This window comes from Micromys minutus, assembly GCF_963924665.1.
Source record: "Micromys minutus genome assembly, chromosome: 24".
NCBI lineage: Eukaryota > Metazoa > Chordata > Mammalia > Rodentia > Muridae > Micromys > Micromys minutus.
The window spans coordinates 10,369,828-10,382,080 of NC_137959.1; the positions used below are offsets into that span (position 1 = coordinate 10,369,828).

Below are 12,253 nucleotides of genomic sequence, written 5' to 3' on the forward strand. Positions count from 1 at the left end.
GGGGGCTTGCACTGGGGTCGCGGGATGTCCTTGGATAATGGCATATCCAGCTGCACATGTGTCCAGATATTGTTAGAACTGCCTTATGAGCCAGTCCATGGTCTGTGTGGAGAGATAAACGAAATGCATGAGAAAGGATTTATGGGGAGGCCCAGGGTCTCAGAGCAGAGGTGATGAGGGCAGTGGCTGAAGAGGGGGTAGATCCAGGGGAGCAGGGTTGAGTGGATGGGAGAGTTCAAAGGTAAGGTGGGGGTTCAGAAGAAATGCAAGGAGGATTTGCGCTCCAGATGGGGGCAAGGAGAGGAGCCTCCTATGACTTTGGAGACCCTTGAGTAGCTGTAAAGTAAGTTCATAAGGCAGATTGTGTAGTGAAATTCTGTGGACTTTGGGATGAAGCAGTAGTCAAGGTTTGTAAGCACAGGGACAAGCCTTTTGCAAGCATATCCAGTTGTTTCAACAAATAAGCTATGGGAGAATAGGAATCTCCTACTGTTTAACAACTGCTAGCACTTGCCTCTGAGTGGAGTGAAGGAAAGAAAGAAGAGCCCAAGGGGACCAGAAGTGGCAGGGTAGGACCTGGGACAGGGTGTTTACGCTGATCTATGGAGCTCTACAGAGACTTCAGAGATAAGAGGTTCCTGAATGAGCCCTCTAGTGGCTTCAGAGAGGAGGTGTACTATACATGAGAAGTTAGGATCCAGGTATGGGGGAAAAAATGAAAGGCCCAGTAAAACCATGAGATCTCCCTTTGTCTTGGGTAAGGGGTATGTGAGCAGCTCCTGAACCCAAGAAGAGGGTGAAGAGGCTCCTAGTGGGGAGAGACCTAGGTAATGAACAGGAGGGATGCAGACCTGGGCCTTCCACCTGAATACCCAGTAGTCCCAGGAACCCAGAGCACCAAGGAGTGTTGTGGATGAGCAGAGAATGTCCTGACAACCTGAATGTCCCACAGAAGAGAAGATTGTCCACAGAGTGCTGGGAATTGAACTCAGGTGCTTTGGAAGATTGGCAGGTTCTCTTAATCACTGAGCCATCAATCCAACCCTGAGGCTTCCTGTTCCTAGATTTCAAATCACATTACGATGCCACTGAAGGCTTTGTGCTGCTGGCACAAAATGCACTGATCAATGGAACAGAATGCAGAGCATAGAAACAAAGCCATGAACTACGAGCAAACGCTAGTACCCCGCTTGTTTCACTGAACGTTACAGACCCTTCAGTTTTTAGACAAGCCTACTGCAGATTGGCTTGGAACTCACTGGGTAGCTGAGAATGGACTAGAATTCACAGCAATCCTCCTGTCTCAGACTTCTGAGTGTGAGGCATTATGCTTTGATATGATTGTTGGTATGTGTAATGTCTGCACACACCTGTGTGTGAGTATAGAAAACAGGAAGGGGAGGAGCCTGCTCCATCACCCCCTATAAATGTTGGGCATCTCTTGACAAGGGGTTACCTTGTTTGTCCTTTGTTGATCTACATACATTAGTCTTTATTCCAGTGTTGGCCTCTGCCACACCTTCTGGATATCCCAGAAGGCTGGGGCCTTCTTTTCTGGATTTTTCGATAGATAGGTCCCACAGACGCTGGAGTTAGGCTAGTAGCCAGTGTGCCTGAGTAATTCTCTTCTCCCCCTGTACAGTACTGGGATTACACGCTCTTGTAGCCATGCCCAGTTCTTAAATCCACATGGGCGCTGGCATAGCGAGCTCTCTTCCCCACTGAGTCATCTCCCCATGCCCACCCACCCATTTTTTTCTTTAGAAATGGAAATGTTGAGGCTGAGAATATGACCGGGCTCGTGAAGGATCGGCTACACAAACACGAGGACCTGGATTTGTATCCCCAGCACCCACATAAAAGCCAGGAGCGGTGGCTCATATCTGTAACCCTAGTACTTGGGCCAAATAGACAAGTAGATGGAGGGAGCTCATTAGCTAGTCAGGCTGAGGAAAGGGTGAGCAGTAGGAAATAGGAGATAGCAGTTGAAGTAGAAGACTGTCTGAAAAAATAAGTATGGTCAGTCATAAAGTGCCCAATGCCTTCCTGTAGTTTCCACATACACACATGCATGGCCAAGTATACCCACACACCCACAAGCACATGTGTATAAACATATAAGCAGCATACATATACAGGCAAGTGTAGCCATGTACACAAATGCTTATGTGCATGAATAAGCACACCTTTGTCCGATGTTGGTAATACTTGCAATATTTCTAGTGTTGGAGTGCTCTGTGATCTCCACAAACCACACCCACACAAGATGTCAAACAATGTGTGGAGCGTGCGCTAACTGCTCCACTAACTGGCCTTTCTTTTCAGACTCCTTGGAGCAATCTGAGACAGCACTATAAGACTGATGGATAGCTCACAATGGCCTGTGGGTGGTCATTCAGTTCCCAAATTAAGTCAGAAGCTAGATTTGATTTACGTTCAGTTGAAAACAGCCATGCAAACTAAATGTTGGGGCCTTTGAACACCGTAGTTAACCAAGCTGCCCATGCAAGAGGAAAGGTTCTTGAATAAGAGGCAGAAGCATTGCTTTTGAGAAGTCTGAGGCTAGCAGAGGTGGGTTCTCAAAGTTCAGCATCCACTTCCAAAACAAAGGGCACAAAGCGAATGCAGCAAGCTACTAAGAAGGCCTAGCTAAAATCACTGATGCAGTTAGCCACAATACACTCATTCTTCATCATAGCAACAAGCAGCCTTATATTACAAGATGATGTCTAGGACTTTCATATCTGTCCAACCATCTATGCTTGGCTTCAAAGTTCCAAAGAATCTGCTGAATGACACTGAGGACTATGGTAGTGAATATGCTTGCCCCAGGAGGGGGCATTATTAGGAGGTGTGGCTTTGTTTGGAGGAAGTATGTCACTGTGGGAATGGGTTTTGAGATTCTTCTAGCTGCCTAGAAGCCAGTCTTTTCCTGTTTGCCGTTGGAACAAGATGTAAAACTCTCAGCTCCTCCAGCGCCATGCCTGTCTGGGTGCTGTTCCACCTTGATAATAATGGACTGAACCTTTGAACCTGTAAGCCAACCCCAATTAAATGCTGTCCCTTATAAGGTCATGGTGTCTGTTCACAGCAATGAAACCTTAAGCTAGGGACCAATACAACTGGGAACTGTGTTTAAAGCAACAATCATTCTTCTTTAAGACATTCATGATTCTACTGTGTATTAAGAACATGGAACAAGGCCTACATGACATTTGTTTTATAGCACAATATTCTGAGTCTGTTGAGCCCACTGTTGAGATCTAATGCTCAGTATTACTACTCATTTGACAATGCCTGTGGATCCCTAAGAGTACTAATAAAATACTCTCATACATTCATTCTGCAGACACAGGTCAGGAGCAATTGTGACTTTCAAATTATAAGAAATGCTGTAAAGATTCTATAGTTGTGAATTCCACTCTTAGATCTAAGCCTGCTCTAGATTTGTGGAGGGTGGCTATATATCATAAGCATTTGAAAAAAAAGTTGACTTCATCTTTCATAGTTGACTTGAAGCAGAACCAAAACTGAGACTGAACTATTACAGCACAGATAAGACTTTCGTAAGGGGCTGAAGAGATGCCTCAGCCATTAGGAATGTTTGCTCCTCTTCCAGAAGAGAGTTCAGCTCTCAGCACTCAGGTAGCCCATGACCACCTACAACCCCAGCAGCAGAGGCTCTAACCTCTCACCTCCACAGACACCTGAGTCACTGCATGCTTCTCCACCCACGTCCCAGTCCCCAGAGGAACAACTCTGAGACTTAATTATAAATGAATAAACGCTTGCTCCCCAACTACCTCGTAATTAACCCGTTCATTCTACTCTGTGAGTGTCACGTGACTGGTTACCTCGTCTCAGCTTCAGAGTCTACCTCCTCAGAGTTTGGGGTGAATCTCTTCCCCCACCTGACTCTATCCCGGAGTTTCTCACTCCCTACTGGAACTCCCACCTCCTATTTCCTGCCTCAACTCATTGGCCAAACAGCTTTTTATTGACAGGTGATGCTTCTGTAAGGTACACAAGAGATTCTCTCTACATTCCCTCTATTAGTCCAGAAAAAGGGCCTTCCTCTTCCGATAATAAACTATAAACAATTATAGCAATTGTGAAAACTATCAGATAAAACTATGTTGAGGTCTGCTCCCCACACCCAGCATGGCTGTATCTACTTTGTTCCAGGCCTGCCAGATTTCATATTGTTGCTGTAATATGACTGACCCAGTCACTGACACAGAAAAACAACTTGACTCAGAGCTAGGCCATACTGGTCACATATCCTGTTATGTTCTGTAGGTTCTGAGGTTTGTTAATCTTAATTCCACAAAGCTTTACATAGAACCATCAAATTAAATGTCAGTATGAACTGTTAATGTCTAAAATATTTTGTGTCAGAGCTGACCACGGGGCAACCCTTCCTGCACCTAGGAATGAGCTCACTGTGGGTTTAGTGGGGTTTTTTTCCTTTATAAGCTAACAGAGAAAGATGATCAATGCCATAATTGAGCCTCCAGTCTTGATCAGAATTAGGGTGTGCATTCAGTAAACTATCCCTGTCTGACTAAGGTTAGTGTTTGTATGGTTTGTGGTGACTCATGGACTCGGACAATTGCATTCCCAATGTCCAGTCTGTATATATTTGGCAACCATGGAGAAAATAATCTACTGTCTACTTATCTTGGTGAGTTCAGGGTTCTACGCCTAAATCAGTTTCTATCATAACTTGCATTATCAACCTAAAACCCATCTTCTTAGACCTTAAAACATTTTTCTAAATCCTGAGCAACTCTTGTTTAATTCTGAGTCTGTAACTATTCAGCCTTCAACCCACTCAGAGACTGGAGAAGGGAAGCCTGAGTCTGCACCCATCTTCAGCCTTCTGTCCTGAAATATTGACAGACTTTTCTATGAAGCAGCAATTATGAAGGATGCCTTACTCTGTAGAATTAAATAATTAGATTCTCGTGGCAGGTTCGCTACCTGCCTCAATGCTTAACATTCCCGAATGAAAGACACACACACAGTTTTTATATTTTAATATACCTTAATCAGCACAATAGCAGGGCTACTGCCTAACCTCCATGTGGTTAACTCACCTTCTACTGATAATCCCAAGGTATCACTTACTAGATTCTATATTCTACCTTGGCTGCTGCCTGGACTCAGCTGGGCAGCCCTCTGGGCCACACTCTCCACTCTTCTCAGGCATGGCATCTTCTCTCCTCCACACTCCTCCAGCATGGTGGATTTCCTTCTCCCTCTTCTGTCTCACTCCCAAGCCTGAGAAATTCTCAATGCCTGCCTCTGTCTGCCCTGCCCAGCCATTGGCTGACAGCATCTTTATAAACCAATCAGAACCAACTGAGGGCAGGTTCCCAGAAGCTACGCGCAGACATTTCCATACAAACAGGTTTGTGGGAGCATGATTAGCATTCAGAATATAAGCAGCTACATCACCCTGTCTTGGCAAAGCTTGGAATCGACTGCCCTGCATCCCGTTTGTCCAGTTTGGACAGTATACTGTCAGCAGCTAAAGCAAGAGGCAAGCTTGCCACTTTTGAAACAAACTCCATATGGAGGCTCTTCCAATACTCATCATCTTCTTAGAAGTGGGATGGGGTTGTTGCCAGGAACAGACCTGCCTCAGTTAATAAAACATTCTTAAATGCCATTTTCTGTAGATCTCTGAGGTTTTTGCAGACCATCTGTCTCCCCACAGTATATCTGAATAGGCAAACATTGGTTCTAGCTACTTACTAACTGTTTAACTTTAAAACATCTAACTGGGGTTGAAGAGATGGCTCAGTGGTTCAGGGCAATGACTGCTCTTCCAGAGGTCCTGAGTTCAATTCCCAGCAACCACATGGTGGCTCATGACCATGAGTTTGACTGTCTGATTACTAACTTGCATTTTTTAATTATCCTAAACAGCTTAAAGTAGATGTGTTCATTGACTAGAAATTCACTTTACATAGGTACAATACCTTAAACAAGAGTTGAAACACATAAACATAGTATGTTGTAGCAAAATATAATACTAAATCTGTATCAATATATAAAGTACATGCCAATGTAAAATATTTATTTTATTGTTTATTGATGTTTCCTTTCCTCTCTGACTGAGACCATTAAGAATTTGCGGGGTGTCAATCATATTCGGCTTTCCTGCGGGTTGTGAGTGTTGGCAGCAGAATCATGGTGGACATAATGGAACTCCCCAAAGCGCGAGTCAACGCCAGCATGTTAACACAGTATATTGACCGACCCGTGTGCTTTGTGGGAAAGCTGGAAAAGATTCATCTCACTGGAAAAATGTTTATTCTTTCAGATGGAGAAGGAAAGAGTGGAACCGTTGAATTGATGGAGCCACTTGACGAAGAAATCTCTGGAATCATAGAAGTAGTTGGAAAAGTCACAGCCAAGGGGACCATACTGTGTGCATCTTATATCCTATTTAAGGAAGATTGTAATCGCTTTGATCTTGAACTTTACAATGAAGCTGTGAAAATTATCAATGAGTTTCTTCAGTTTTTTCCTTTAGGGCTTACACAACATGAATGAGTTTCTTGAATTTCTTAAGATTACCAGTGAGCCACATTGAAGGCTATTAAAGAAGACTCCTCCAGTTTAAGGGAGAGACTCCTATAATTTCTGTTATTTAATTTGCTCTTTTATATATATATATATTTCTTTGTAAAGCTAATATGACAGTTTACAACCAAATCTTTTTTATAAAGTTTTTGAAATTGATACTTCAATATATGGTCTGAATAATAAAAATAAAAACATGAAAAAAAAAAAGAATTTGCAAATAACCCCTGTGAATGATGACATCCATTATCCATTAAATGACCAAAACCCCCACCCCACCTCTTGGGAATGGGAGCATCACTCTCTTAAAACTGCTTCCTGCTATCTGGGGCACTGTTCTCTTTTGGGGTTATTGTTTTCTTTTGGAATCTCAAAGAAAATTGGGATAGTGGTTAATCTTAAGAAAGCTAGCTGTAACCTTTGCTCTCTAGTCTCTTTGCGCTGAGAAAGTCCAGGACTTAAATGAAATCTGCCCTGGAACAGTCTGTCATACTGGACAATCTGGCTAGTCATTTAGAAGTTGTCCCTGATGTACATTTTTTAAGGAAACAGCCTTGAAGCAGTCAGAGGTAGGATCAAGCAGAATGCTGGAATAAATGTGTTGGCATTTCAGCATCCTTCTCAGAGTCCCAAGGGTAAATCTTGTCAAGGTCATTTTAACTTCATTGATGTTGTAAACATATAAACTCTCACAGGTAATATATATTTCTACAGTAATGTATGTAATGTGCTGTGTGCACAGATGAGTTAGAGACGATTCTTTGCTCTCTGTTCGAACAGGTAAGGCATCTGTCTGTCTTTATGTTAGTTTGGAATTTGTAACCAATCTGTAAACTATAAATTTTTATCTGTGCCATTTAAAAGGATGGCATGATATTTCCAGATGCTTTTGTAGTCAACAAAATTTATTGGCTATGCTTAGCTGAAATTCTGGCTGGACACATTTTTATGTCTCAGCCAGTCTCAGAGCTGTTCCCACATAGAGGATCAGCAGTTTATGTCGCCTGTTTTGTTTTTCTTGATTTCTTTCTTCCTGTCTAGAGTCAAATTTTATTTATCAATGTGGAAGGAATCCCCTGAACAAACACAAAGCCTCTCCCCCAATGGAACACATCTCCTGTCTTCCATTTTGAAATTAAGACATCCTTAATATAAACAAGATGATTTAGTTCAGTAGCTTTCCCCCAAAAATCCAATTTCAGCAGCTGTGTTTTCTGTCTTACTGACTTTTAAAAATTTAAAGTTGATAACACATATGTAATATATCTCTGGGAGATCTCACATCCTCTTTCTGCTCAATGAGCCTTTCTTTTAAGGTCCTGTTAAATCTTTTTATAGTTGCTTGACCTGCAGGATTGTAAGATATGTCTGTAACAAGCTTTATGTCATGCCTAAAATACTTTTGTATTCTAATAGATACATATACCCGAGCATCAGCTTTAATCTGAAAAGGCACCTCCAAGATAGCCACTATCTCTAATAAATGTGCAATCTCAGAAGCATCTTTTTCGTAACTCCATTACGAAAAATTCCATTAGAAATCTGAATTTGTATCAACAGTATGGAGTAGCAACATGTCTACATATCTTAATTCTCCAAAATCTATAAAATGAAACACATAATCTATTGTATGACATTCTAAGGTAGCATCAAACACAATTTGTACTCTTAATTCTATATATTGAATCTCTATGGGTTGCCATTTTAATTCCTCAAGCCTTTGTGGCTTTTCTCATCTGGAACTACATTTTTTGCTGTTATTGTAGGTTCCAGATTAGATTCTTCTGAAGGTTCTTTATTCTGATTTAAAGACTCTTCTAATCTCTGTTCTATGACCTCCAGACTAGCATTTAATTTTTGAGTCTTTTTCCCCCCTCTAAGTCTGCTTTATTCCAATCTCTTTTTAAAAGGATATACAAGAATGTTATAGTTACCGAATGAACAATTATTCATATACCAATAAGCAAAATAAAAAAAATTTAGGATCTAGATGCATTGTGTTGTGGCACTTCCCCTCACCCCCATTTTTAACATAGAAAATATTTTCCTTTTAATCTATCTTCTTAAATACTTAACTTTATGTTCAAACTAAATATTTCTTCTTGTGACTTTTATACCCAGTTTTTTTTCCTTTTATTGTTTTCAAACTTAATTCCTTACCAGTTCAGAAGTTCGGGGCTTCTCGGTCCTACTGGAGTTCCAGGAAAACGTTGCCTTGCCCTTCCGTGTGTCTATGGGTTCCTTAGGCCAGCACGGGCCTATGGAGGCTAGCTCCTCCTCCCTTGGCTTAGTCTAGCAGGCTGCCTGTGGTGGTTTGGATGTTTGGCTCAGGAGTGGCACTATTTGGAGATGTGACCTTGTTGGAGGAGGTGTAGTACTGTGGGTGTGGTCTTTGAGACCCTCTTCCTGACCACTTGGGAGTTGGTCTCATAGCAACTTTCAGATGAAGACTTTGAACTCTCAGCTCCTCTTGCATCATGCCTGCCTGGATGCTGCCATGTTCCTGCTTTATGATGACAATGGACTGAAACTCTGCACCTTTTAGCCAGCTCCAATTAAATGTTGTCTTTTATAAGAGTTGCCTTGGTCATAGTGTCTGCTCACAGCAGTAAACCCTAAGCCACTGCCCTAGCCAGTTCTGTGCTGGAGCTGCTGTTCCCTTTTTGTGAGATCTGAGACTCAAACCTGCGGTACTGCCTGGGAGCTGAGCCTATCAGCGCCAGCTCTGAGAAGTTTGAAAATGAGTTATTCTTAATAGAAATGTAAAGAGTGAATTAATCCAGTGCTTGTACTCATTTACCATATGCTAATCCCCAATAATTTCACAAAGAAACCAAGATTTATTTAAGACTGTGCCTCAGTAGCTGAGCAGTTAAATGATATACCTTAAACTTCTAGGCTAATCTGGCTACCTCCCAGTCCCATCCCATGATTTGCATATCATTATAATTTGGCTCTTTAGATCCTTCATCACTCTAATTCCTCCCTCCTCCTCTTCTTGGACACCCGGCCCACCCTATTCTCTATTCTGCCCTGTCACTGGTCTATCAGCATTTATTGACTGTTTACACAAAGTTGAGACAGGAGATTCTTGGCATAATCATTACAATGCCAAACCTGGATTGAAACAAGACATGGGGCAGAGAACTCATCATTTGAGTAACCCCATGGTAAACTTTACAAAACATTAGGCTTTTGGAGGTTTTTCACTTGCCAGGCGTGCCTGAGGCTCTGACTCAGTTCCTCATCTGCTGCTCAAAGGCCTCCACTAGCTCTTAACAGAACTTAGCCTCCCATCCAGCTACAAAATCTCCATCCCTCTCACAACAAAAAATAAAACAAAAAAGAAAAGAAAAAAAAATAAGGACTGTATATCAGACTCAAAGGACAAAACAAACTAAAGGCAACACATAGAACAGGAAAAATACCCACAAGCAAGCATGTAAAGGACTTAAGGACTTCAAACAACTCAGTAAAAGACAACCTAGTTAAAAAGTAAACAGACCAAAACATACATTTTCTTAAGGCACACAAATGACCAGTAGGTGCTCAGTATCAAACCCTGGGGCAATGCAAAGAAATAGGAGGAAGTATTTACACCTGTGGTTGCAGTTATCAAACACCACATTAAGTGCTGACATGATGTGGAGAAATGGGAATCCTCGTACACTAGAGTAAATATATAAACCAGAATAGCCATTTGGAAAACAATATGGACGATCCTGGACTGATGAGAGGGCTAGGAGGCAAACCACACACACACACACACACACACACACACACACACACACACACACACACACACACACACACAATCTAAAAAGGGAAAATTAGAAGATAGTGTAATAATTTATATATAACATAGCTCAAGGCATCCTTAGAGCAAAAAGGTCTCATATTTAAAACATAAAGAGCAAAATCAAGCCTCAACCATTAAACTGCTCCCCCAAAATATTTTAGAACAGCATGAAGTTGAATGGAGTAGGAGCCTGTCCTGGCTGGCCCTGATGAGGCACCGTGACCAAAAGCAACTTCTTATGGAGGAATTTTCTTAGCTAAGAGTCTCTCTTCCCACTATATGTAGGACCATGTCAGGTTAACAGAAATCAGCCAGCACAGAGGCAAAACATACAAATGTGCTGTATGGCCTGCTTCCCAATTTACTTTAATACTGCCTACATTTGAATATTTTCAACACATCTAACTTTTTAATTATCTTTAAGAGATCTTGAAAAGCCAGGTGGTGGTGGCAAACACATTTAATTCTAGCAGAGGCAGTCCTGGTCTACACAGCTAGTTCCAGGAGAGCGAAGGCTACACAAAGAAACAAAACAGATATTTAATAATCATAAATGGATAACAGGAAAAATTGAGGATCAAATAATTAAGGAACAATCTGTTCCAAGGACACTTGCTAACAAGTGACATTTCAGCACCAGAGACAACAAAGTGTTCTGGGATTTGACACCTAGACAAATTAAATCAATTAACTTTATAATGGCAGCTTGGAATTAAATCAACAGGAGAACAGTGTTTAGAGAAATTCCCTAAATGAGTTACACTACAAACAGGGAAAGCATCATTTAATTGGCTCTCTAACTAACCCCTGCCCAATAGAAAGAAAAAAAAGTGAAATAAGCTTACACTTTAATATTATCTGAAGTAAATTTCTGCACGACAAACTCAGCTGTCACTCTTTAGCACAGTAGATGAAATTTTAACTTTCCTCTAAAAATGTTTTAAATTCTGATGTCAGTAATTCTTTATAGAGATGCTTATTGTACAGGCTGTGATATCGACAAACACAGAAACAGGTTCTTATATATTAGTCACTTTTAAACATCTTTTTGTTTAAAAAAAAAACAAAAACTAAAAGTTTTTGTGTTTGAGTTTCAAATGCATATACCTTCTATCTATAAGTAGACAAGGCAAGTTACACAGGGCAAAAAAACCAAAAAATTCATGACTTTCAGGGATCGGGAGATGCTACACCATGAGAACTCATTACTGGTGAGACTCTGGTGAGGTACAAGAGAAAGAATGGGGACAAAAAGAATTAGAGGTGGGGTAAGGGGAGAGCACTCTTAAAACCCTACACCTTACCCACAATGCCTCTAAAGCTCCCTCTGCTGGACACCCACTTAAGGGAAAAAAATTGACCCATGAGAAATGAAGATGAAACTAAAACCGTGGTTATTCAAGTAAGAGGACCGACCCCTCCATAGTGTCTTGGGCAGTTCAATCCTTGGTCCCCAGTCGGTGACTGTTTTGGGACAGTTAGGAGGTGCAGCCCTTGCTGGAGGAAATGTGTGTCATAGGGCGCAACCTTGTGTGTGGTTTGAGCTACTGCTCCAGCATGCTTCCCTACTCTTCCCACTCCACCATCATAGGTGGACGCTAACCTTCTGGGACCGTAAGCCCCAAATAAACTTTTCTTCTATAAAGGTTGTTTTGGTCTGTAGTTTATTACTACAGCAATAGAAAAGTAACTACCATGTAACTCATAAATATATGTAATTTTTTGCTTTATTTTTGTTTTTAGAGACAGGGTTTTTTTTGTGTAGCTGTCCTGGAATTAAAGGCATGCACCACCACCCCCTAACTAAATATGTGTAATTTTATATCTCAAAATAAACATACACACTAGAGGTTATTTTAA

At 41.3% G+C, this 12,253-nt stretch overlaps 1 protein-coding gene across 1 annotated transcript; it reads left to right on the forward strand.

Annotated features, from left to right (window-relative positions):
- Positions 1 to 6,198: 6,198 nt before the first annotated feature.
- On the forward strand, positions 6,199 to 6,593 carry LOC308436335 (replication protein A 14 kDa subunit-like; the record flags this gene model as incomplete). Its single annotated transcript, XM_080937214.1, has 1 exon — positions 6,199 to 6,593. One exon carries the CDS (start codon positions 6,199 to 6,201, stop codon positions 6,562 to 6,564), a length of 366 nt encoding a protein of 121 aa, XP_080793340.1. The 3' UTR covers positions 6,565 to 6,593.
- Positions 6,594 to 12,253: the final 5,660 nt, after the last annotated feature.